This window comes from Miniopterus natalensis, chromosome 15 (genome assembly GCF_054644295.1).
Source record: "Miniopterus natalensis isolate mMinNat1 chromosome 15, mMinNat1.hap1, whole genome shotgun sequence".
In the NCBI taxonomy this organism is placed as follows: domain Eukaryota; kingdom Metazoa; phylum Chordata; class Mammalia; order Chiroptera; family Miniopteridae; genus Miniopterus; species Miniopterus natalensis.
The window spans coordinates 11,390,869-11,418,158 of NC_142095.1; the positions used below are offsets into that span (position 1 = coordinate 11,390,869).

At 46.4% G+C, this 27,290-nt stretch overlaps 1 protein-coding gene and 1 long non-coding RNA gene across 3 annotated transcripts in view; one reads left to right on the forward strand and one right to left on the reverse strand.

Moving 5' to 3' along the window:
• GPD1L (glycerol-3-phosphate dehydrogenase 1 like) overlaps nt 1–2,915 on the reverse strand; it is a 31,038-nt gene extending 28,123 nt beyond the window's left edge. The window contains exon 1 of the mRNA XM_087824899.1: nt 2,839–2,915. Coding sequence (XP_087681025.1) covers nt 2,839–2,885 — 47 coding nt within the window. The 5' untranslated portion in view covers nt 2,886–2,915. The remainder of the gene's footprint in view (nt 1–2,838) is intronic.
• Nucleotides 2,916–3,377: 462 nt separating this feature from the next.
• The window catches only part of LOC107526384 (uncharacterized), a 32,612-nt gene continuing 8,699 nt past the window's right edge, over nt 3,378–27,290 (forward strand). The window contains exons 1-4 of one of the 2 annotated variants that reach the window (XR_001602162.2): nt 3,378–3,756; nt 6,422–6,622; nt 25,094–25,312; nt 26,471–26,613. This is a non-coding gene — a long non-coding RNA (uncharacterized LOC107526384). The remainder of the gene's footprint in view (nt 3,757–6,421; nt 6,623–25,093; nt 25,313–26,470; nt 26,614–27,290) is intronic. The other variant, XR_001602161.2, reaches the window with a different exon arrangement.

Here is a 27,290-nt window from a genome sequence, read left to right on the forward strand (position 1 = left end):
TGCCTGTGTTCTTTTTGCTGTTTTTTCTGAGTCACTGGAGCCATGAAGAGCCATGCAGGTTAGGGAAGCGGCTTCCCAGGAGTGTGCAGCACAGCAGGGCTGGGCTGGATGCCTGCGGGCCCCCTCCCGCCTCTTCCCTGACCTAGAGGAAAGGAGGTGCCAAAGGACATGACAAGGGTGTGTTACATAACCCGTTTACTTCCCCTCACATGTTCTTTCTGGCTGAAGCTCCCTGGCAAGTCAGCTAGATTCCGTCTTCTGGTATCTGTATTGCAATTGATCATTTACACTCAGTGTGAGGATTATAGCCACCTTGGAGCTAGGATCTCAGATGTGACAATACCTCTACTGACATAAGCACTCTGAGCTACTTCAAAGGCCCAGGTGGAACATTTGCTTAATAACCTTCACATTCCTGAGGAGAAGTCCACATCTGGAAGGGTAGATCTCTGTTTTAAAATTAACAAAAGGCTCAAGTCTCTCAGGGAAAAATATGTCCCATCCTCAGGGGATATGATTCAGCAGGTCTAGCTTCAGTGGTAATTCTGATGCAAGTGGCTTCTGGGCCACATTTTAAGAAATGCTATTTAAATTGTTACACCTAATCTTGTGACAGATATTTCATTCCACTTTCTGTTTCTTTTGAATTTATCTTCCAAGTTTCTATCTCAGACCTGAAGCTAAGTTCTTAAAGGCAGAGATTGTGTCCAGCTGCATCTGCATCCTGGGAAAGGTCACAATACCTACTACACAGGCAAACACTCAAATGTCTACTGGCCAGGGCTGAACAAGCAATGAGCCCCTAAGTTCCTGAATCTCTGGCGAGGCTGTGATCCTCTCTCTAGGACTGGAGAGGCTCTACGCTCAGGGCACTTGCAAGGAAGCCAACAACTGTTCCCATCTGATCTCCCAGTTAATGGAGACAGGCAGCCAGCCCAAACCATCCGCACGGCACGGCACATTTCTCAATTGCTCTGCTCCAGTGTCACTGGCCAAGTTCTACTCTATTTCCTTGGGCTGGAGTGGGCCAAGAAAACAGTCAAGTACATAGTGAAGCTGTGGAAGGCAGCCAAGTCCCAGCAGAGGGGCAGGAGGTTCACTTCACTGCTCCTGATCCAGGCCCAAACCCAGCATGGCAAAGCTGTGCTACTTCCAGCACCTTGCAAATGACGAAAAGGTGCTGTCACCTGTGCTTCTGTCCCCTCTTCCAGAAGAGGAAACTAATGTTAAAAGAACACATGCCAAGTGGGTGCTTTCCCAGTCCCATGGCCAACAGGGCAGCTGATATGTGACTCTAGTGACCTTGGGATCAAGACTGGCAAAGTCAAGCTCTGCAGTGGATAGGTACCAACTCCATTCAGTGTTGTGCAGAACACTCTGATGTTCACAGGTAAGTGCCTAATATCCTAGAGTTCACAGGGCAAAGAGGGAAAGGAATATATGTAAACATTCATTCGCATGCGATGCAATTCCTCCAGAAAGAATAGAAGAAACTGATAACATGGGGCCCAAGTGTGGGTGGCAAACGGCTCATGGTTTTTTGTTTGGGGGGGTACCTTTGGTTTTTAAATACGTGAATATATTACCTAATCAAATATAGTTACATAAAAAATTTTTTTTTCCACACACTCAGTATTTTCTTAGCATATGCCAGTCGCTAAGGCAGACGCTGTTCTCAAGGGCTGGATGGGGAGGGGTAGAAACGGATACACTATCACTCCCCAGCCGTCACAGGTCAGCAACAGGGTGGGTACACGGAGGGGCCCCTGGACTTGCAGGAATGGAAAAGTAAAGAATCAGTTACGGTTTCCTCCAAGAAGTACCTTTTGGGCCAAGTGTTAAAGAGCAGCTAATAGGAATTGCTGCCATGCTCCTAGAAGCCTTAAGTAATGAGTGTCAGGCCACAAGAACACAAAAGCACTGAATGAATATCACTCCAAACATTGCATACCAGTCCCTCGACGTGGGGAAAACAATGCAGGAAAAAGCGATTGAAAATATCGGATTCTATACTATTCTCTGCCCCCTCCCCCAACTCACCCAAACACACCAGCGAAGCCCACGTGTAAGTCTGAAAGAGCTAGAGGAGCAGACATTTACAGGGTGCTTGGAAGGGCGTCTGGCAGAAAGTGCTTTATAAATGTTAAAGCCAAATAAAGCCTAGCAAAGCTTCGCAAACATCTCCCCAGAGGAAAATTCTCAAGTCCCTGCATTATTCTGGGAGCCAGGCCTGTTGGAAGTTGGGATTTCTTCCTGATACAACGTTACTAAGATACTGGACGCAACAGCGGCGGAGGCGAGATCGCACTTTAAAGGGCAGCCCCGCCCCGCCCCGCCCGCGACCTGGGTGGCCGGCGTCCTTGAGCCCTCTCTGCCGTTTTTTTAACTTTCTAATTTTTTTTTTTTTTTTATTGCCGAAGCTACAGTAAAAATATCCGAGCCTCCTTCAATTTCTGCACCCAGGCGACCGGCCGAGAATGGAGAACGCCCTCAGGCTGTTGCGCATGACACCCAAGCGTGGAGAGCAGGTGGCTTCCGTGCGCCCGCCGCGCGGTGACACGAGCGCAGACAGGTGCCCGTGGGCGCGCGGGACCGGCTCTGCGCGCGGCTCCCCGCGGGCACGCGGGCCCCGAGCCTCCCGCGCGAGCGCCTCGCCTCGGCCTCCCCGGGCGCGCGGTGCCCAGCCCGGCCCGAGCCCGCCCGCCCCGCCTCCCTGCGCGCGGGGCGCGGGGCGCGGGGCGCGGTGCCCACGCCGCGGCGGGGACGCGCGGCCCTAGCACGCCCCGGACAGGGGCTTCCTGGGGGCGGATCCCACGCCGTCAGCCCACCGCCGCTCACCAGTTCCCCGAGCCCACGATGCACACTTTCAGGGGCGACGCTGCCATGACCGACAGAAACGCAGCAGCCCGGCGCGCGCCTCTCCAGCCTGCAGCTGGCCTCCGCCCGCTCCGCCCGGCCCGCAGCGGCTCCCGGGGGCCCCGCCCCTCCCGCCTCTCCGCCAATGGCCTTGGCCAGCCCTACCCGGGAGCCCGGGGCCACAGCGGACAGCCCTGGAGGACCCGCCCCGCCACTCCCGAGAACCACTGCGCACGCCCGGTCCCGGGGCCCTCTCCGCCCCGCCCGCCCGAGGCATGCCGGGACTTGTAGTCCACAGCCCCCGCTGCCCCAGCCCCCCGCACGGCCCCTCCCACCGCGCCGGGCTGCCCGGGGTAGTTGCGCAAGGACGTGAACCTCCAGCGCAGGCGGCGGCGCTGCGCCCTCCCCGGCTGGGCTCGCGACCGTGCCCGCTCCCACAGTGCGCGTCCCCCCGGCGGGAAGCGCTGCCACGCTGCTCTTTGGAGCCGAGAGAGGATCCCAGGTGGACTCGAGCTGACCAGACTTGGGCCAGAGCTGGGAGTCCCCACCCCTGTCCTTTTCAGCCTTTGCGCCGCTAGTTAGGAGCCCGACCGCCCGGCGCCCCTGACCTTCTTAGTGAACTGAACTTCTGAGGCCTTCGGGCCTCGGCCGGGCAGCACCTGCGCTCCCGGGTGGACCCTCGTCAGAGTCCAGAGACAGGCCTGGGCGCCGGCGCCTGGCCCGCCCCCCCTTGCTCTGCAGGACCTCCCGGCCACCTCGTTTTCTCTCAGCCTGGGCCCCCGGGAGTTTGTGGCTGTGAGACTAAGCTCCTTCCTTCCTCCCTGGAGAATGGAGCTTCATTCATTCATTCTCAGCGTCGCTTCCACCAGGCGCGGTGCTGGACACGGGGAGGCAGACAAGGTGGGTGAAGCCAGAGGCTCTCAAACTGCTGCGTCCGAGTCCCTGCAGCTTTTAAAGCCCCCACGCGGAGGCAGCGCCCAGGCCAGTTAGGTCAGAGTCTCCCAGGATGGGGTACAGGCCTCAGAATGCTTTTAAAGTTCAAGAGGCGATTGCGACAGGTAGTCAGAACTGAGAACCGGAAAACTAAGATTCCAGTAGAGGCTGGCTGGAGAAGCAAACCCTCTGGTACCTAGAAAAAGACTAGGCCCGTGAGGTTGAAGCCCAGAGGACTGTTATTTTTGTTTGCATCTCTACATTGTATGAAAGATTTATCTATGTTACTTATGATATTTACTCAAGGAAACACTTAAAGGACTTTAAGTATTTTACTCAAGGATTTACTTAAAGAATGGACGAGAGAGATCATTCGGTCCGCCCTCTCACGGATGGTTTGCTCTCAGTTGGGGGAAATGGACTATTCAAGCTCTATTCATTTTTTTTTCTTGCATGTGTGTTACAAAATAGGGTTGTTACATTAAATAATGAACTTGTGTACTTGAGGAGTATACGGGCATTGCTAAGGTTTACAGCAAGTGATTGATTCATTTTTAGCCTTTGCCCACAAGGTTATACCTCATATGGAAACTCCTGCTCCCCAGAGTTGCCGTTACTCGTGCGTGATAGGGAGCTGCCCGACTACTCCATGGACGTGCCTGCACAGCAGCATCGTGGAGTTCACTGATCACCTGATATACAGGACACCTTGTGCCAGAAGCCACAGAGCGAGTCGTCATTGATTTTATAGGCTGGTGACAAAGATTAATACAAAAACCAAATAGGTGAAGAAAGGGGCGAATTTCAGTCAGAGAAGCAGTCAGACTAGATTAAATTATAGGCGCTTGTGATCCATGGTTTAAAAACAAAAAAAAACAAAAACAAAAAAAAGGATTTCCCACCAGCTAAATCTGCTTAACAAGCATCAAAATTAATAGTAGCAATGGACTTAAATCCTTTGAATGAAATAAAATAACAATTCATGAGTCTATGGTGATTTAAAGAAATAAGTAAACAAAAGAGGCAGAGGGCAAGCTCTTCCTTACAGCAGGATGCCGACTAATAAACGTAGAAGGGATGATGGTGCTACACAATCATCAGTGGTTATTCAAAATAGTCATGAACATTTGATGAGGCTGTTCACCTAGCCTCAAAGTCTCCACACAAATTACTTACAAAAGATAAAAGAGTAACCAAGAGAAGGAGTTTTTAGAGAAAACTGCCTGACACCACTTTAACCACGTGGTCAAAGTCAACATTGCCAGTGATGGGACAAACCAACATGTGGGCCTTCTTTAGCAGGAATGAGAAGGGGTTTAGTTAATACTGGCTTGTTGAAAAAAATATTTTGAAATTGTTCCCAGACCTTGGGATTTTATAGATTAAATATATTCGAACTTGTTTTCAAGTCTGGCATAGAACTGCCAATTTTTAAATTTTTTCATGGAAGGACATAAACTATGGCCTATACAAGGCCCATTTCATTTCAACTTAGTTTATTTATTTTAACTCATTCATTTTAATTCAATTAATTTGTTTTTGAATAATTCATGCATGCATGTGATTCAAAATCCAAAAGGAGCAAAAGGGTATCTAGTGAAATTCTCTCCCTCCCTTTCTCAGCAGTGCCCAGTTTCTTCCCTTGAGGAAACTCTTGTTACCAGTTTCTTGTGTATACGCACTGGTCTGTTACTTGCTTCCCCACTTAACTGTATTTTATATTAAAAATGTCAGTCAATGCCGAAAAAATTGAATGCGCATAATGAAAACTTAAAATGAAAAATGAAAAGAATAAATTTGGCCTTTCAGAGAACTCTCCCACAAAGTATTTTTCTCATTTTTCTGTGGCACTAAAAACTTCTTCACAGGCTGGTATTGGTTGAAATCATTCCTTTAATTCCAGGTAAGACTTACACCTGGATCACCCTAGAGAAACATTTTAGCTACTTTGTCCTCATAGTACATATATCACCACTTTGCTTCCTAATTACACTCTGTGCAATCCCCAGGAGTGATATTTGTTCTTGGTACAACTGGCTTCAAATGAAACTGCCCATCTTCAATCTTGCTATTGACAGTCTAATGAGAAATTACAGATTTTTGGCTGAGGAAAACAATGCCTCATTCTGGAAACATATATGGGTTTTTATCTCACTTCCTTGGGGATTAGAGACATAATGGATGAAAGGCAGCTTTGGCTCTTGCAAAAACCAGATAGAGCCCCAGACACTCAGCAGTGGCAGGTGTCAATTGTAATCTGTTCTTATCAACATTTATTAAATTATCAAAGGGGATTTTGCACCAGGTTTTATCCACCAATTGTTCCTTTCCACCAGTCCCTTATGCTGGGATGGTGTGAGGATTGGTATTTTCTTTTAAAGATCATACTACTTATGCTACCTTTGTTCAGCAGCCAGCTCTTAGCCAAGCACTGGATATTATTATTGATTACATCTATGGTACCTGTCTGCTTGGATCGCTTGGAGCAGATGGGAGTTTTAAGATGAAATTACCAGATTTAGTATGGTACCTTACCAGAGAAAAACAGAGATATTTATTCATTTTCTACTTGATTAAAAATCAAACGTTAACCTGGACTCGGTTCTAGCTTTGCGTCTTGCTTACTCCGCAGGTGTTCACTGAACTCCTATCATGTACCCAGAGCTGAAGATTCAATGTTGAAGAAAAGAGACAAAGTTTACAGTCCAGAAAGGAGGTCAGATAAAGAAACAAGTATCTTCCATAGAGCCCAGACTGATGTTGCTCTGATAAGAGACAGGGGACGACTCCAGGACCAGATGGGAGGGCTACCGACCTGGACCCAGGGTGTCAGGTAAGACTTTCTGGAAGAAGGATGTGTGACCTGAAGGATGAGCAGGAGTTAAATGAAGGAAGAGTGTTTGAGGCAGAGAGAACACCATGCAGAAGGCTTGGAGGCAAAAGACAAGTAGCCGCTGGTTACTCTGAGAACCTGAAAGTTCAGGACGTTGGAGGATCCAGAGCATCCTTAATCTTTGGTTATGAGGGTGCTCTCCAGCTGGCCTTCAGTTGATTATTCAGGTTGGCTTCTCTATATTTTAGTTGTAATCCCAGTTTGGTCCTGGGAGAGTGTCAGTGTAGCTTCTACTTAATCTGCCCCCTCTTGGAGTTTCCGGAGTGCTCTTTTCATATATTTCCATTCACCTTGCTTTCCCAGGTCAGCTGCGTTACTGGGAAGGGAATACATGGAATGCTGATCAGTTGACCTGACATTTAGATTTCTTATCTCAGGCGAGCCCTTCTTATACAAATCCACCCTGTATTATTAATATTTACCTTTTATTGGGTGCTATATGGCCAGCCAACGAATTTTCATTGGCTATCTACTGTGAGTAGGCTCTGTGCTACACATTTTACATTTACCATTGATTCATTCATTCATTCATTCAACAGTTTTTCAATGAACACCTATTTGGAGGTGAGCAGAGCCCTAGGTGCCAGATACACAATTGTGAGCAGGACACAGGTCCTGTTTTCAGGTAGTTTATACATTAGTTACTAACCTTCAGAGCAACTCCAAGGGAGACATGGTGTTAATGTTCTTTATGGAGGAGGGGACAGGAGTGCGAAGTGCTTAAGTGACTTGCCCACGTGTTCCTCGTAGTTGATGGGTTCAGAACAAGTCACCCCAAGATGTGCCTCTGTGGTGGGCAAATTGTTTTGAGCTAAAGGCGACTTTAGCTGCAGGCTCAAGAGAAACTTCTGCCCCTCTCTTAACTACCTAGGGGAACCTGAATTAGGGGCCTTGCTCATAATAAGTGGGTATCAGCGATAAACTCTTTTGACTCATCCGTAGGGCCGGACAAACTTCTATTTAGAAGGTGTCTTCTCTTCTCATCCTGCGATGACCCTACCTCATCCCTAGCTTGGGGTGTCTTATATGCCCATGTTCCTTTTCGGTCTCTAAACCTCTCCAGCACGTGGGGTCTCTGACTCTCTCATGTATGTGGGGTTCCCAGACACATATATGTGTTAAATGTGGTTATTTTTTCTTGCTAATCTGTCTCACGTTTATTTGATTATTAGACCAGCCGGAAGAACCTTGAGGGTAGAGGAGAGTTTGTTTACCTCCACTACTGAGTTGCAGGAACCCTCCTAAATCTGATAGAAGAGCCTGCCCTTAACCTCTGATCTTGGTCTGTTTACCCTGGGCCTGGTTACCCCTCCTTGTGTTCAGGTCCAAAGTTCCTGAGCTGTGATGCCGAGAGCCGGAGCTTCTGCTCAGTGGCCTTCCTGGTCTTCAACACATGGCTCTAAACCCCTTGCTTCCTCATCTGCCTCCCTACTCACTGCAGAGTTAAATTGGAAAGTGGTCACTCTTTCCTAGGGCTAAAAATAGGGCCTGCAAGCACCTCTTCCCTGGAGAAGTAAATTAGTATCACTTCTAACTTCCTCCAGAGGAAATTCAATGTTCTGTGCTACTCTTGAAACATGCAACCAAGAGGCAGAGTTGAAACTAGAAATGATTCAGGGCTATAAGTCAACTTTTATTACATCCCACTGCATCAATCTTTTTGAAAGATCTCTATTGCGCTCATCGAGACCAAGCAATATATAAATATTTTTAGTACATAAACTGCTGTGAATGGAGGCTATCCGAGATCCATGACTAATATCAGGATTTGTGCTCTGGCTGTACATTCAAGGTAAAAAAAAAAGATACTGGAAATAGGAAGCGTTTTATTTGAAAGGATTGATATTCTCACATGCTTCTGAATCAGCTTGTCAAAATAGAATGGATGACCTTTATTTTTAAATTTCAAATATTTGCGAAATACTTTGGGGAATAAAAATAGGAAATTAAGGGTTTCAGAATTGGCAAATGCTACTTCCCTGTCTGTCTGGATCCATAACACATCCTCAAGTCTTCTGCTGGAAGGAGAAAGTATGTAAGTTGCCATGCCTGGCTGTTGGCTACTTTGGCACCAAGTCCAGGTCTGTGCAGGAAGCTCAGACCCCAGCCTTGGGTTTCCCCTTCAGAGCTCTGTGTCCCTGGCTCGTTTCCATTTCTGCACTCAGAGTTTTGGTCTGGACCAGTGTGAAAGAACCTTCTAAATCCTAAAGGCAATTTATATATTTTACAAACATTAGCTATTGTGAATGAAAACGCAATAGAAATTAATCAGGAAATTAGTACCAGATTTAAAACATACTTAAGAACAGAGAGCCTTCTAAGAAAGAAACTATTTACCCAAGGTGAGGATGGTTACTTACTTAGTAGAGATTGTTAACAGGAAAGGGTTGAATTCTTCCAAGTGTTCTCTCATTTTGTCTTTGAGAAAAGCATTGTCATTGAACAACGGCATTTACGAAAGTTCTGAACTAACGGTAAACCTAGTTTACGTTAAACTCTTCATCTCAAGGGAGGAAACAGACTTGGGCAGACTAAGCGATTTGACTGAGGCCACACAGCAAGTTAGTGACAAGGCTGGGCCAAGAATCCAGGCCAGCGTTCTTTGTGTTTAGCTCATTTTAAAATTTCACATATTTGCGAAATACTTTGGGGAATAAAAATAGGAAATTAAGGGTTTCCTTAATTTCCCGCTCTGTCCCCTGAGCACCGCATCTGTACCCTCTCAGAACAGTCACAGAATGGTCTTGGCTTGCATTGCCTTTCTCTATGATTCCAGTTTGGAGCACCCTCTGTTTCTGCCCCTGTTTTCCAGCTCTCTTCCCCTTTTCTCCAACCAACTCTATCCTTGCTCTTCCCGTTGCCATCCCAATTTTCCTTCCATCCAGCCACATATCAGGCACACAATATTGATTTGCATTCTGTTGTTTCCTCTACGTTTTCTAGTCTTTTCTGACCAGAAACCATCAATCCCTTTTTCTCAAAAAACAAAAACAAAAAGCTAGCCACCGACCCTCTCTCTAAGTAGGCTCAGTAGCTCTCTAGGTTGCTAAATCCAACGACTTGTGTAAGACCCGCACCCTCCCTCGGTATGGGTGGGCAGCGTTGGGTGAGCGAAGGGAGAATGCATTCGTTAAAAGGCTTTTACGCTGTATAGGACGTCAGGGCTTCCCCCAAGGACTTCGCCTTGGATGGCGTCCACTAAGCACCTCATAATGATAGATAAGTAACTTTAATTTTACTGCGGATAATTTAAGACGCATGTGTTTTCATCCCATCACTCATTTACGATTTCACTTATGTAATAAATATTTACAGAACTCCTACCATGTGCCAGGCCTGGGACTGGATACTGGAAATATAGTGGGTTTAAGGGCAGCTACCATCTTGCACAGTACTTACAGTTTATCTGGAGAAAAGACATTAAATAATTACAATAAGGTGTGTGACTGTTCTGAGAGGGGACAGATGGGGTGCTCAGGGGACAGAGCGGGAGGATCTAACTCAGTCTAGGCCTCAGTAAAGGCCTTCCTGAGGAAGCGCCTGAAAGAGGCACAGGGCTTGGTGAAGTGAAGGGTGATGTGTGAGGTCAAGGAGGGGAGACACAGTGAGGCTCATTTGGGGACCTGAAGAAAGGTCTGTGTGTCTGAAGGGCAGAGCGGGAGCAGGAGACTGCTCCCAGGTGAGGGGAGAGGCAAGCAGGATCAGATCAAGGAGGGCCTTGGGGTCCATGCCAGAAAGTCTGGGCTTGTCGTAAGGGGGGGGGGAGCCACTCAGTGTTTTTTAAACTGAAGAGAGACATGATCAAATTTGCCGTTTTGAACATTAGTTCTGGCTACAGTTGAAGGGGAAGATTGGAGACAGTAAGTGGGACTGGCATTTGTCCAGAAGAATATTGATGCCCTGGGCTAGGGTGGGAGTGGGAAGCGCTGGGTAGAGTTGGATATGGACAAATGGTAAAACCAACGGGGAGGAGGGTGGGGTGAGTATCTGTGCAGGGTAAGAAAGGGGGAGAAACTGGGAATGATGGCTTCTGGCAGGGGCATCGGATGGATTGTGAGACAGAGGTGATGAGCTCATTGAAAGCGCATTGGATTAACTTGCATATGTGTGGGAGGTGGGAGCAGGGAAGTGCAAACTAACAGCGTCAGCCAAGTCTGGCCTGCAGAAGAGTTTGGCCAGCATTTATTTGGTTAGTTTTTTTATTCAATCATTTTTATTAACCTATCAATGTTCCATTATATACATATATACAGTATCTAGTTGTCTTCTTTGTTTTAGATTATTACAGGACATACATATTTCGTCTGTCATCCCCTATCAGTGCCTATAAAGCTCTCTCGTTCTTTTTTCTAAGTTTTATTGGCACCTACAGAAAAGCGTGGATAATGTAAGTAGCTATACAGGTTATTGAATTTTCTCCAAAGATCGTTTTACATCTGGATAACCATCGTCCCGATCACAGAGCACTGCCTGCACCTCCCAAATCTCCCTCCTGCCTCTCTAGCCACTGCCTCCACTATCCCGACTTCTAGATCCTTAGATTAATTTTGCTTGTATTTAAAATGTATCTAAATAGATCCATACGGCATGTAATCTTTTGTGTTGCCTCATTTTTTTTAAATGACTATGTGTTGTTCCATTGTATGGACACATGATTGATTTCACCAGCCTCCTGCAGGTGGTATTTAGGTTGCTTTCTATCATTTGCTGTCACCGGGGAGCACCAAAGCCACTGGGGGTGTGGGGTAAACAGAAGGAACAGATGGGCAGAACCAAACAGCTTTTGCTGAGTGTCAATTTTTTAAAGCAAGCCGTGTTTTTATATATGGAGGGCCTCATTTTTGCAATGCAAAAATATTCTGTACTATAAGTAAGAAATAAGAAACCTTAGGAAAGTGGGTTCAGGACCACCTGTAGAGCTGAGATTCTGTGTGTGTGTGTTTTCAGTGTTGACTAATCACATACATTTATTCCTAGGCTTCATCTGCTCACACCTGGTACACACCCATGCAGATTCCTTCCTGCGTTTTTGTTTAATCCCGCTGTCAGCCCCATAGGGTGGGGTGAGAGAGGAAGGCAGGGGCTTGGCTCCACTGTTAACCAACACCACAAGTTTCACTTTCAGGAGGAATTTGTGTGAGCTTTGAGAGGCTGGCATAGTTTCCAAGTTGGAGGGGCCGGTACCACCATTAAAAATGCTTGTGAATTCTGACCGCAGGCTAAATGCTGTCTGGAAGTCCCTCGTTAGAAAGCCAAGCTCATAGTCGTTCCATTATTGATCTAGTCTTTATTTCCAAGTGGCTATCGCTGTGTACACAAAGGTTCACCTTTTACACCCTCTCTTGGGCTCTTTCCCAACGTTCTTTGCAATTTTTTTTTTTTTTTTTTTCAGATCGATCTGTTAGCTTGAACTCAATTATCAGTTTGCTCTTATCATAATCACCCTAACTGCTGCTATTAAAATGTACTTTTACAATAGACATTGGTGTAACCTGGTTCCTACTCTGTCACAAGTGTTTTCTGGCATCTGTGAGAAGCCCAGACGAGACTACATGGACAGGGGGTTGGGCTGTTCTCTGGTGGAACGCTTGCACCCTGTGGGAGCTGTACTTGAACTGCCTTTATTTACTTATTTACTTATTTATTTATGTAATATGTCTTTATTGATTTCAGAGAGAGGAAGAGAGAGGGAGAGAGAGATAGAAACATCAATGATGAGAGTCATTGATCGGCTGCCTCCTGCATGCCCCCACTGGGGATTGAGCCCATAACCCTGGCATATGCCCTGACCGGGAATCGAACTGCCATCTCCTGGATCATAGGTTGGTGCTCAACTGCTGAGCCACACTAGCCGGGCTCCAACTGCCTTTAAAGAACCCCTCTGTGCTCAGTACCGACTGCCCTCATTCACACTAGCTCATAGCCCCACCCACTATGGCATCTTAAAGGCAAGGCCTCTTTTATTTTGAAAAGTTGCAACAAAGTGTGGGTGCAGCAAAATTAAATACTGAAGTTTATCTCACACTGCACATCCACTTTAAAAGCAAGACACAACTGAGTCACTCTGGAGTTCTTGCAAGCATTTTGTTCATTTCGAGGTAGGCCTAGATTGCCCTCTAAAATCAGGTTCCCTTCCCTGCAAATTTCAAGTGGAGGTTGCGTTGAATTACTATTTCAAATTAAGTTGAGGATTAAGATTCTTTCTGCGAATAATTTTTGAGTTCTTGCTATGTGCAGGGCTCCCCGATAACTCGGCGCCCACCAGGTGCTGGCCTCGGAGAAGGGACAGGCAGAGCAGCCTGTAACTAAATATGACAAGTCACACAGCAGTCTAACCAGGGCATCGATTCTGACCCCGGAGAGAGGGCAGTGGGGCTTCAGAGAAGGGGTGATGATTGTGCTGGGCCTTTGAGGAGGAGTCAGACTTCGACTCCTTGAAATGGAGGACGTGTTCCAGTTACCACCACTGCATAATACACTGCCCTAAAATTTAGTAGCAAAACACAACCGTTTTATTAAGCCTACAGAGTCTATGATCAGTAATTCAGCACCAGCGCCGTGGGGACAGCTCATCTCTGCTCCGCAGTACCTGGGGCCTTCAACTAAGAAGACAGCAAGGCTGGGGGTGACCCCACAGCGGGGAGCTGGAACTATCTGGAAGCATCATCACTCACATGTCTGGCAGTTAATCCTGGCTATTGGCTGTGACTGCAGCTGGGCCGTCAGCAGAAATCCCTGACCAAGGCCTCTCCGTGTGGCCTGGTCTTCTTCACAGAGTGGCGGCCTCAGAATGGTCAGCTTTCTAACCTGGTGGCTCCGGGCTCCCTAGTGAGTGTCCCACGAGAACCAGAAGCGAAGCCGCGTGCGTTTGTTGATCTAGCTTTGGAAGGTACATGGTATCACTTCCACCACGTCCTATTGGTTACAAAAGAGGCGCTAAGGTTAGCGAGCTCAGGCTCCCTAGGAAGGCGCATAGACCCTCCCCTCTCCCCGGGAGGCATGTGGCCCTTTATACGATGGTCACAGGTGCACTGTCAAACCATGAGAGCGCGCGGGGTGTTTCCAGCTGTTGGGCAGTCTGGTGCTGCTGGAATTTCAGGGTGTGGGGTGGAAAACGGCAGGAAGGGGGGCTGTAAAGGTAGGCTGGGCCGTAGTGTGAAGAATCTTGACTGCCTTTGTGCCAGGCACTGTATCTTAAAACCGCATATCACGGAAAAACAAAGAAGCTTTGTTTTCCTACGAGTCTGTCCACCTTTTCTTTTGAGAACCTCCACTGGGGTGTGAGACCTTAACCTCACTGCTGGGTAGTGCCTGCCAGTCGGGGCTGCTGAGCTGGGTCCTCCCTCCTTTCTCTGGCCTGTGCAGTGGAGAGGGAGCTGGTTCTGGGCCGATTGCTGCCTAAGCTGACATCTGCGAGTGGCTGCACCCATTTATCGTGGGCCGGGGATTCCTCTTCAGTTCAGGGCCTGGGATGGATCGTCCTATTTAATTATTGAATAGTTTTCTTTTAGGAAGCCTCAGAACTTTGGGAGAGAAGGGCATTTATGTTCGTAGAAATTTTTTAATTTCTCACCTTTCTTTGCACTGAAGGCCGAGATGAAAATCCAATAATAACTTTTAATGACTTACTGTCTTGAGGGTAACTAATCTTCACACTCCAGGGCTGACTGTCTCGGGAAACCTATCATAAACAGTATGAAGGGCTTTAATGGAATTTTGTCTCTTTTATTGCACTATCTGTTGGAAGTCAACGTCACTTGTAACACAATGAAATGTGAATCTGAATATTCTTATTTTCCAGTATAGCGTTCATTGGCTGCAAGTCAGAATTCCGTCACCCTTTTATTAGCAAGGAGGTACCCCACCGCCCCATTCACTCTTCAACAAGTATTTGTTGAGTACCTTTTAGGCGCCAGATATTTTAAAATTAAATTCCTAACGTCAGGACTGGTTCCTTAACTTCCTGTTAAGATGAAAATTAATCTTACAAGATTAATGCAGATAATTTGAAAGCCTTCTCACAATTGAGACAGCTCTTAACATCTTCAAATTTTCACAAGTTGGGCCAAAATAATTCTACCAAAAACACCCTGCTGAGCTTTACTATGCATTGCAAGTTATTTTATGGTATTGGAAATAATAGGAGAAATGTTGAGTAATGCACAGACTATAAAATCTGAGCACATTTTTTAGAATATTCATCAAATTGTGGACTGACAAGCTCGAAAATGACTACTGAGCACAGGCATTGATAAGTCAGGTGACTGTTTTATATGCTATGACTACTAGTTACATAGCACATTCTTTTTTTTTAATTGATTTTTTTTTTAAGAGAGAAAGGGAGAGGGACAGAGAGAGAGAAACATCATCAATCAGCTGCCTCCTGCACGCCCCCTGCTGGGGATCCAGCCTGTAACCTGGGCATGTGCCCTGATCAGGAATCGAACCGCGACCTCCTGGTTCAATAGGTTGATGCTCAACCACTGAGCCACACCACCCAGGCTACATGGCATATTCTTAAGTAAGGGCATGACTTTTTTTTTCAGTGAACCTCCAATAAGAACAAATTCTATTTTACAAAATCCTGTGGTTCATTTGGGAGTGTGCCAGAAGTAATTCTTTTTAATGGCTGACCCAAAATATGTATTAGTTTCTAACAAAAAGGCATGCAAAGTAGGACTATCAGAAAGACTAATAGAGAAACTAATACTTATCTTAAAACCAACTTGAGCCAGGCCCTGGCCTGGTGGCTCAGCTGGTTGAGCCTCATACCTGTTGTCAACATAAGAAACGTCCTAACTTGTAGGGAATCTTTATGAGTTTACTTCAGCCAAACTGGCGATAATTGCCGGAAAGCAAGAACGGGTTGAGAGAATGGCAGTTTTGTGCCTTATTTTTTACATTAGAATCACAGGAGAAGATTTAAGGGGGTTACATGAAATGCACTGGTGATAGATTAGGGAGGCGGGAGGAGGCAAAGTGGGGAAACCTCTGAGGCTGGATGAAAATTGAAACGGATAGACACACACCTTTTACGCTGGTGGCTACAGGGCAGTTAACAATTAGCATTTACAGCACATAGAGATGGTATGTGGGCAAACAAGATAACACTGAGGATTCTGCGTGTTCTGCTGGGAGATTGTGCCCCGAGGGGTCTGGAATAAAGGGGATCACTCTGACCTTCCAAAGGCGTGTTACCATTGGTGCAAAAAATGACAACAAACAGGCTCAGCGAAGGGGAAGATTGGCCGTTGTCAAGGAAGGCCTGGGACGTGACTGCCGCCATGACGCACTCCAGCTGGGAAGTTGGTTGTTGTCGTTTATTGATTTCCAGAGAAAGAGGAAGGGGAAGGGAGAGAGAGAAAAAAACTTCGATGTGAGAGCACAACATCCATAGGGTGCCTCCCGCCCGCCCCCAACCCGGGATTGAGCCCGAAACCAGGGCATGTGCCCTGACCGGGAATCGAACCCAGAACCCCCTGGGAAGACCCCCAACCGACCGAGCCCCACTGGCCAGGGCAGTGAGGAAGTTTTCATCTGAGACCATCCTCCGTGGTTACTTTGGGTCTCCGAGCTTGTGAGGCCGCCATGCAGGCCTCCCCTGAGCTTGTCAGGGTTAGCATGCGGCCCCTTTTTTGTCCACACAGTGACCTTGGCTTACGATATATTCTGATAGGACAAACCCAGTTGTGCTCCGTGAAATTATAAGATTGCAAAGTATTTTACTTTCTTTTTTTGTAGGTGCAGTTCACTTAAATTCCCCTCGATTACTTTGAGTCTTTCTATTTCCCTTGTTCAGATGTTTCATATTAGCTTATTACTCCCTCGAGATAAAGAATTGACATTGGATAAACCATGGCTCCATCCAGAAAATATATTATTTAAGGGTGGTACTTAGTAAAATTTTATTTCCTGCTTCTTTAAGAAAATTTACCTGCTGTAAATTTAGCCTCTAATCGTCTTTGACATAGGACTCATTTTCATTTTATGACACTGTCTCTTCTGTCTTATTTAATGGTTTAATAGTCGTGTTTGAAACTGACTGGGAAGCAATTTCAAGAAATGGTTTATAGGCTACTTTTAATGGACAGTGTTAGGTATTTATTGCTCTCAGAAATAACATTATTATTATTATTAAAAATTATCTGTTGATTGCTGGTGGTTGCACTTGGAGCTATGTGAGACGTAGAGAAGCTGTAATCACTGCCCTATGCCCCATTATCTGGCCAAAAAAAAAAAAAGAAGATGTGTCTCTATATAGTTTCTCTGGCTCTGCCTCAGACATTTCCTCCTATAGGGAATGGGCACAAGCTAGAGTGAGGTGATGCATTTTCCCTTGTTTATTGGCCCTCTTCGCACCAGGATTAGATTTCTTGGCAGGCAGGTTGAAGTCCCGAAGAGGGAACATTTGAGGAGTAAGGTATGCCGGTGGCCTTTGCAGGCACGTCACGGGGGTTCACGATTCCAGCACCTGCATTGGGTTGGCGTTGCTCATATCTGTAAGGAGGTGTTGGAAACAACCTTAGAGGTTAGAGTCATTCAAAGCCCCCTGGTCGAGAAATATCCCCAGGGAAGGAGATCGAGGGAGTTCTTCCCTAACGTTGGCGAGGGCACTCGACAGACTCTGCTCGCGCCCCAGTTGATGAGCACAGTTTCCTGGAGCTTCGTTCTCTGCAGGCCAATTTGCCGGGCCCTCCAATGGCCGGTGCCAGTGCCAGCTGAAAGCGGGGTTTCTACAGCATAGTTTCTCTGCTCTGTAAGGAAAAAAAGGGGAAGAATAGGAGGGAAAGAGGGAAGGAAGGCAGGCAGGAGGGAGGGAGGGGAGGGAAGTTAGAATTCTTTTTCTAAGAACTGTGCTGGGCCCTTTGGTGGGAGGGTGGGGGCGGGAGGAACAACACAGGAGTGAATACGGAAGGAACCTTCCCCCATTAGGATAAAACGTGACCCGACAACTGACACACAAGGTCAAAGTGGCGACGTGCCACGGGGGCCTAGAGGTGGGGCGCTGTGGAGTTCCAGAGGGGAGAGCGGGCGCCTGGCCGGGCCTCACACCTGTCAATAGAGAAGCCACAAACTGAAAAAATGTAGCTTGCTTCCCGTGTCCTCTCTTTCCTCCTACCTCCCATCAGTTATGTGTCACACGAGGAGCAGACTTCTTAGCAGTAGAAAAGGGACAGCAACGGAATGAGAGGATACCATACATTTAAACACACGAAAAAGCAGAGACAGAAACTGGGCTCCAGATGTTTCCAGGCTCCTTAGAGAGGATACAGTATAAAACCCACCTCTTCGTAACAATTTCCCTCTTCAGGAAAAGGGAAGAAATACATTTTATGTTGCAGTTCAGTGGGCATATTGTATGCCTGTGGGGGGGTGTCTTGGTTCAACACACAAGTTTTCCAAACCAGTGCAAGTATTATTATATATTCGGTAGCTGATGCGGGCGTCGAGCTGAGGGACAGAGCCAAGGCGACCTCGGGCCTTTGGTTTAAGCCATGGGATGGGACGGATGGTGGTGTCCTTTGCTGAGGTGGAGACAATGGGGGAGGAACCTCTTTAAAACTTTAGAGAGAAGAAAGCGAATGAATGAGTTTTCTGATTTGGCCATATTATGTGTAAATTTCTTAGTACAGCGGCGCTCAGACATTTTGACTGTGACCCATAGTTAGAAATACATTTGGTCTCAAAGCCAAGTTGAGCTCCCCACATTTACACGTGTGGGCATGTGTGTGTGTCTGTATTTCCTCTTGCCTGAGCGGGAGCCCCGTGAGCTCTGGGCTGAGTGACGGGTTGACAGGCATCCCCTAAGGAGAGGGCCGGGTGAAGCGGCCGGGCCGTCACGGGCAGGGAGGGACGTTCTCGGTGCTGTCCTTCGTCCCGGGCTGAGCCAACATCCAGAACCGGCGGCTAGTTTTTTTTCAAAAGACCGAGGTGGCTAATGGGTTGGGGGTGGCTCCTCCATTCTCCCCACGGCTCCACCAGGAAAAGAACAAGAAGCTCGAGGCCTTGTCTTGCTGTGAGAAAAAGCTGAGTTGTGAAGCCTGAAGGGACGTCTTCATTTCTTGTAGAAATGCCTCTTGCTTAAAAGCTGAGCACATGCAACTCTGGATCAGTTTAATTTTTTAAAAAAAATTTTTTTTTAGCTAACCACACTGAAAACTACATAGGAAACTTCAGCAAACACTCCCATTTCCAACATCGAAGTTTAGTAACTGATAACGTGTGTCTGATTGGCTTCTAGTCTCTTCGTGAATGAATATAAAACAGGACGGAGGAAGCCAAGGCCCCCACGAATCGCCTCCTCAGTCCACTCCTCTCCCTCTCTGTGTCCTCACTTCCGTTAGCGCTGATAAGTTTGATTTCTATCTTCCAATCCGTATTTTGTGGTTTTCTTTTTTCGTATTCTTTAATTTATTGATTTTAGAGAGAGAGAGAGGAAGAGAGAGAGAAAAAGAGAGAGAAAGAAACGACGACTTGTCCTACTTTTTTATGCATCATTGGTTGATTCCTGTATGTGCCCTGACCGGGGATCAAACCCCCAACCTTGGCCCATCGAGATGATGCTCCAACCCGGCCAGGGCCTCCGTAGCCTGTGATTTTCATACATAATTGTTTATAGCTAATATGCAGCATTGATTTGCATATTTTCATGAATCCTGACTCCTCAGTGGGCCATGGCTGTTCTCTCTCGAGCTAGCGTCCAAGGGTGTGCTCCCGCCGAGGACGGCGGCCTCTCGGAGGGGCTGATGCTACTCCGTGTGGATGTGGGTGCAGGTAGCTTGGCCCAGAACTGGAGGCGTCACTGAGGCAGCGAAACAGACTCAGGGGAATTTAGGTCCTGTGCCTGTTTCCTCAGCTAGAGCCGTCTCCGCTAAAAATAGCAGAAGCTGTTCACCATCTGCAAAACGCAGCTGTGCGGGCCGCCTGCTGTGACAGGAGGGAAATGTTAGCATGGGTGGTCATTTCCTAAGAGCTATTCTCGTTCACCAGGCAAAAGGTAATGCAGCTATTCGCTGGTGGAGGGGCTCTGTCTCTTTCTCTCGTGACCACTGGTGTGCGGTAGGAGGCCCCGAGGTGCGATGTTCTCTTAGAGCTGTGTAGTTCCTTTGGCTGCCCCTTTAGGCATCCCTGTAATCACATCAATCTGGCTTTAGGTGGAAATGAACGGACCTCCAGTTATCGCAAGCAGAAAAGGAATTCCTTTAGAATATTAAGGTTCTGACAGAATCTGTGAGGGCCAAGGAGCTGGCCTGGAAGGCCATGGGGCTAGGAACAATTCCCGGACGACACCCGGCTTCAGCATGTGTCGCAGACACCTCTGCTGACCACAGACCCTGCGGCTCCCACCAGTGATGCTGGCTGAGGTGCTGAAGCTGCACGTTGGCCCTCCAGATTGGATGCTCCTGTCAGTGCTGCCGCAGTGGGTTAGTGCATCTGCTTCCCTCCCGGGGGCTGAAGTCCTACACGAGTGAGTCCGGCCGGTGCAGCCTGGGTCACGGGGGAGACCAGGAAAGTGATGGTCTGACCTCTGCACCCTGGGGAAGCAGGGCTTACAGGAAACGATGCTAACGTAGGAAGATTGTCCAAAAAGTGCTGAGGAAAATTGAAACCGCAATACAATAGTACTACTACATACCTACCGGAGTGAATGAAATGGAAAAGACTGACGGCAGCAGGCAAGGGGACGCTCTCTCATCCGTCGCTGGCTAGGGTGTGAGTCGGCATAAGCAACTCACTTTGGAAAATTGTCTCGGAGCATCTACTACATCTGAAACTATACACGTCATGTGACCCAGCAATTCTGCTCTTCAGGGGTACACCCAACAGAAATGCATACATTTGTTCACTAAAATACATATACTGGAATGTTCCGGGCAGCACTGTTTGTTGTTCCCAAACTGGAAACCAGCCAGATGCACATCACAGTAGAACGGCGATGGTCAGAATGGAGAATTCACACAATGAAAATGACATAACATCAAAATTAATGAACTACTCCACCTGAAATAGGATGGCTGAGTCTAGCCAACATTGAGTGGAAGAAGCTCAGAGATAGTACATTCTGTATCATAACATTCGTATGAAGTTCTGAAACTAATCTATGGTGTCAGGAATATAGATTTTCCCTCGGGGCAGTCGCGGTCACAGAGGCAAGAAGGTGGCACCCAGAGTGCTTGTCGCGTCCTGTTTCTTGACCTAGATGGGGTTACTTGAGTGTGTTCAGTTTGTGTTTACGTACTTTTCTGCAGGTATACTTTATTACAAGGTGATATAACACAATACAACGCAACACGGTACAATGTAACACAATATAATAGAACACAACAGTGTAACGCAATGCGGATGCTTCGGTAGCTACAAACAGGACAGGTGTTCCCTACGGCAAGTGTTTCCTTTGAGGGAAAGCTTAGGTAGCAAGTCAGGGATCACCACAGGGAGTAGGGAAGCTGCCACCTCGAAGGCCAAAGGGGACAGGATAACATTTGTGTACCAAACACTTGCTTTTCCGTCTCCAGGTGAATTGCCCTCCTGCCCTTTGAAGTCCCAAACCACTGCCCACCCCTTCTCTTTAGCTCAAGATGGTGTGTGAGCCTCAACGGCCCAATCTGTCCTGGATCCCATATCCTTATGGAACGCCCCTGTGCACGTATATAATTAAATCTGCTTATTTTCGCCTGCTAGTCTCTTTCATGTCAGTTTAATTCTTAGGCCAGTCAGAGGGACTAAGAGGGAAAAGAGAAATTTCTCCTTCCCCCACGGTGGGAAGACATGTTCTAACGTTTGAGTGTTATAATTGTATAGCTTTGAAAGTTTATTAAAAATCATTGAACTGTATACTTCTAAGGCATACTTACAATGGTGTATAAATTACACCTCGATAAAGATTTAAAAATTAAAAAGAACAAAAGTTAAAATTGAAATGCTGTAACAAATTACGAAATTTTACTGTCAGAGCCAAATGCATCCAACAGGGGGACCAGGCATTTAGATTTCTGGGGTTTGGCGTGACAGGCTCATTCACTCTGCTTCTCCAAAGCACTGTATTTAGAATTTCGAGCAAAATCTCTCCAAAACTTCGAGGTCCATGTTTGATCCAAATATCTAGAGCGGACTCTCAGAACCAGAGGCCCTTCCTGCTGTAGCCAAAGATCTATAATTGTGATTTATATTTTGTAGTTAAATAGAGATAAAGGTTAAGAAGAAAACTAACTTGATGAAGAACCAGACTATCATTCAAGCTTTTGGCCGTGGAGCCAGGTAGAGATAACATGATGAGCGATTGCAAACAATTTCACCTCACCCATTGAAAAGGAGCACTTGCTAATAACTTTTATAATTGCATTTTTAAAATTGTGTTCAATCTTTTTTTTTTTTTATAACTGACTTCTGTTCAGTTATTTATACTTGGAACCAAACTCCATTAAGTGGTCTGTGGATGCTGAATGCATTAAAAACATAGCGTTAAGGAGATGCTTTCTATGCCAACTCTCCTAGATGCCTGAAGCTTAACTGATCTTTGTCACCAGTCTTTCTTTCCAAAGGTATTTCTTGACTTCCGCCTACCATCCATCTCTGCTTATTATGAATTTCCACCCAGCCTAAAGACTTAGTTCAAGTGCAACTCTGTAGCTCATTTCTTTATGAGTTATTATTATTATTATTTTAAACTTATCTTTATTGATTTCAGAGAGAAGAAAGGAGGTGGAGAGAGAGAGAGATAGAAACATCAATGATGAGTCATTGATCGAGCCCGCAACCCGGGCATGTGCCCTGACCGGAAATCGAACCCCGATCGCCTGGATCCTAGGTTGATGCTCAACCGCTGAGCCACGCCCGGCCGGGCACGAGTAGTAATTATTTGTGTATATATATTATCAAGAATCCTGGACTCTAAGGAACAGCACCTTATTTGTGGGGACACTGCAGTTGGTAACCTTCTCTGAGTGTTTGTTGAATTGAATGGAATGTATCACCCCCTGGTGGCCGGATAGAAGAAAAACAACTTTCGGCTTTGTTAAAAGCATGTCCCTCAATTCCCAAAACTACAGTGGGTTTCGGAGGGCTCGGCTTGTGAAATTCAGTTCAAGAGAATTTGAGGGGGATGTTCTAAAATTGGACTGTTGTTGGAATGTTTGCACGTCCACCCAAATTAACCGTGGTCGGGGCCCTCTCTCGGTGGAAATAGCTCCCCCTTTTCCCATTTCTTCCCCACGCCTCTTCCCCTCTCACTTTCACGCACCGTGAACCCTTTTTTTGCATATCTGCCGGTTGTAATTTTTTTCTTTCCTCCCTTCGTGCTCTCGACTTTTCACTACCCAGTTCTTTGAAATTGTTTTGTTGTTTTTAAAATTCCTGCGTGTGTTTATTCAGTTATTTTCACTGTGGTCACACAGGGAGCATTATTTTCTTGGTGGTGGTGGTTGTGTTTCATGGACACAGTGGACCAACCTCCAGATTCATCCACTGATGCCCAGTTCCCGGGGTGAAGAGATCTCTTCAAAGATACTGTATTGCGTTTTTATTAACTTTTCCCCAAGGCTGTTTCTTATTTTTTTAAAAATATTTGGAGGAGCCTGCTTAAGGTGATCACACAACCAAAAGCAGACTGAGAATGGACACTTGTCTAAGGTAACAGAGATTCAGCCTAATCTTCCTACCCGTGTGGCAATCCGTTTACAAAAACTTATTTCTGAAGTATTGGGGTCAAACTTTTTACCGTAATGTGTTTTTTGTTTTTTTTTTTTACAACTATAGTCTACTCTTAGGAGTCTGTCACCACTTATTTCTTTAAGTTTAGTGATACGATGAATGTAATTGCTCAAAATTCACTGGGTATGATAGAACATTAAAGCCCAGAGAATTAGAGGTGATCTAATCTAAATCCTTTATTTAACAAATAATGAAATGGAGGCTCAGCGGTGAAATGACTTACCTGATGTTGTGCTATTTAATTCTGCTTCCCAAACTGACCTGTTGGGAGAATTAAAAGCTTGAAACTAAAAAAAAATTGCACTAGATTTTGACAGCCTATTTGATTACCAAAACCAGTAAGAGATAACATCTCTCTATGGCTCTTTTAATGCCAGGAATAACCCTTTCAATGTTTAACTCTTCCATGAAACCTCTCGAGCATTCCCAAATGAAGCTTCTACCACAGTAGGCTTTTAAATTCTGAATTAGTCTGGTTAGACTGCCGTAACAAAATGCCACAGACTGGGTGGCTTAAACAACAGAAATTTATTTTCTCTGGAGGCTGGAAATGCAAGATCTAAGTGTTGGCAGGTTTGGTTCCTCCTCAGGCCGATCTCCTGAGCTTGCGGATGGCCGACCACCTTGCTGTGTCCTCGCACGGCCCTTCCTCTGTGCACATGCATCCCTGGCATCTCTTCCTCTTCACGTGTGTTTGTTAGTTTTTGTGGTAAGAGTACTTAACATGACATCTACCCTCAACAGACTTTTTTTTTCAATTACAGTTTACATTCAATATTATTTTGTATTACTTTCAACTTTCAACACATTTTTAAAATATGTTTTTAAAAAAATACATTTTTAAATTGATTTCAGAGAGAAAGGGAGAGGGGGAGAGAGAAACATCAACGATGAGAGAGAGTCATTGATGGGCTGCCTTCGACAAATTTTTAAAAACATGTTTTTATTGATTTTTAGAGAGAGAGGAAGGGAGAGGGGGAGAGAGAGAGAGACATTGATGAGAGAGAAATGTTATTGATCAGCTGCCTCTTGCACGCCCCCTACGGGGGATGGAGCCCGAAACCTGGACATGTGCCCTGACCAGGAATCCAGCCTTGACCTCCTGGTTCCTGGGTGGACGCTCAACCACTGGGCCACACCGGCTGGGCGGAAAGTATGGGCATGTTAACAATACTAAGTCTTCCAAGCCATGAGCATGGAATTTCTTTCCATTCATTTGTGATTTAAAAACTTTCTTTAATCAGTGTTTTGTAGTTTTCCATGTACCAATCTTTCATCTCCTTGGTTAAGTTTATTTCTAAGTATTGTTTTTTTAATCTTCATCTGAGGATATTTTTTCCATTGCTTTTTTCAAGAGAGTGGAAGGGGGAGAGAGAGATCGATGTGAGGGAGACACATTGATTGGTTGCCTCCTATATGCACCCCAACTGGGGCAGGGGATCGAACCTGCAACCGAGGTACGTGCCCTTGGCCAGAATGGAACTCGGGACCCTTCAGTCCGAGCGGTGACTCTCTACCCACTGAGCAAACCAGCTAGGGCTCTAAGGATTTTAAATAGGATTGTTTTCTTAATTTCTCTTTCGGGTAGTTCGTTGTTAGTGTATAAAAACGCAAGTGATTTAGAATGTTGATTTTGTATCCTACCACTTTATCCAACTCATTTATTAGTTCTAACAGTTTGTTTTTGGTGTGAATCTTCAGGGTCTCCAGCATCCGAGATACCATCGTTTGCGAACAGAGAGAGCTCGACTTCTTCCTGTCTGACCTGGATGCCTTGTATTTCTTTTTCTGGCCTCGTTGCTCTGACAAGCACCTGTAGAACTGTGCTGAAGTGACGAGAGAGGGATCTTTGCCTTGTTCCTGATGTGAGAGGAGAGGTTTCGGTTTTTCACTGTTGAGTATGGCCTTTATTATGAAGAGGTAAATTTGTTCTGTGATTAGTTTATCAAGTGCTTTTTTTAAAAAAAAACTATTGATTTCAGAGAGAGGAAGGGAGGGGGAGAGAGAGAGACTATAGAAACATCAATGATGAGAGAGTCATTGATCGGGTGCCTCCTGCACGCCCCACATTGGGGATGGAGCCCGCAACCTGGGCATGGGCCCTGACCAGGAATCGAACTTCGACCTCCTGGATCCTAGGTTGATGCTCAATCGCTGAGCCACACCGGCCGGGCTATCGAGTGCTTTTAATCACAAGAGGTGTTTCTGTGGGAGCAGGGAGCTGGGACTTCCTCTCCCACTGCCTTACTAATGTCACCCCTCTTCTTAGGACACCAGTCCTATTGGATGAGTACCTCACCCTTATGGCCTCATTTAACTTTAACGACCTCTTTAGAGGCCCTGTTTCTAAATACAGTCAAATTGGGGGTTGAGACTTCAATATATGAATTTGGGATGGAGGAGTGGGTGACACAATTCAATTAATGGAAAACCCAAACAGTTTTTTATCCTCAAGGTAACGGAGTGTTGCCTATAAATACTTGAAGAAACACATTGATTGACAAGCACAACCATGGCTCTTGTGTCCAAGTCCCCAGAAGTGTAGAATGTGAGAGCCAGAGGAGACTCAGAGGTCATAGTTCAGTGCCTTCACTTTTCAGGTGATGAAACTTGGAGCCAGAATGGGGAAGGGACTTGTGTGAGGGTCACACAGCTGAGACTGACTGGCATCCATACCGCAATGCAGAACTCCTCATGTGGTGCAGGGCTCGTATGATTGCATTGCACTTGGCTATTTCAAATCCGATTTTACGTGTAATATCACCACCTTGAGTTTCACCAGTGTGTTCATTTACACCCAGGCAGATTGCAGCTCAGCTCATGCCAGGCAATGCATTGTCTCACTTAGTCCTTGCTGAGCCCTTTGAGGGAGGCCATAGCATTTCCTCATTTTACAGACAAGGCAGCCTGAGAGGTTAAGTCGTTGCTCAAGTCTCTCCAGCTAGTAAGCAGCACAGCCTGAGGTGGGCCTGGACCTGGAGGTGTCCGTGTTTGTTCATTGAGCAGCTCCCGTGTTTGCTCACTATGAAAGCCGACTCATCCGCTTCTTTTTCCATTCATTATGACTTATCACTGCAGGTCCAACAACAGGTGGCAAAAGAGGGCAACTGCAGAGCTTCACCGGGTGTTGGAAAAGGCTTTTGTTCGGCTTCTCATGCAAAATAGGATTTCTTGCGAAGGTCAGGAGTCCCTGCAAAGCAGCGCCAGGGCACTGTAAGCAGGTGGGCTAGAGAATATTTTATAACAAAAACACTTTACAGTGATTGTAAAAATAATCTGTCCTGTGCCAGGAGTTTCCACTCCGTCCCTCCACGTGGTTTCCCTGCCTCCCCTGCTCCGTGCCCTGGGAAGCTGGCAGCTATGATGCATCCGCAGGCTCCTGAATGGGCTCGGCCAGTGAAGAAGCAGGCAGGAGGAGTTGCCTGTTTCAGGGTCCAGTCTGTTCCCTCCCAGGGCTCAGAATGATACAACCCACAGCTGAATCCCGTTCTCTCTTGGAGGCCACCCCTTTCCTTTGCGGTAATTTTATCTCTGGAGTCTCATTGTCCTTTCTTGCAACTCAGCATGGCTTGAAGGCCAGCCCGGTTCCCCTGGGTGTTCTCATGAGATAGGACAGGATGGCTCAGGGCAAAGTCTGCAAAGCGGTTCCACTTTCTCCACAAGGATCAGTTTGGCCGACCGGGTGCCACGGGACGTGGCAGTGGAATTCCCCTTGTGGAATTCCCCTTGGCACGGCCCACAGGGCTCGCGGGGCTCCTTCCTTTCACTTGTACACACATAGAAAGACCATGATGCACACTTCAGGATGACCATGTTTTCTACCCTTAGACGTGGGACAGTCTGGGTTACATTTTTAAAAAAAAAATGTCTTTATTGATTTCAGAGAGAGGAAGGGAGA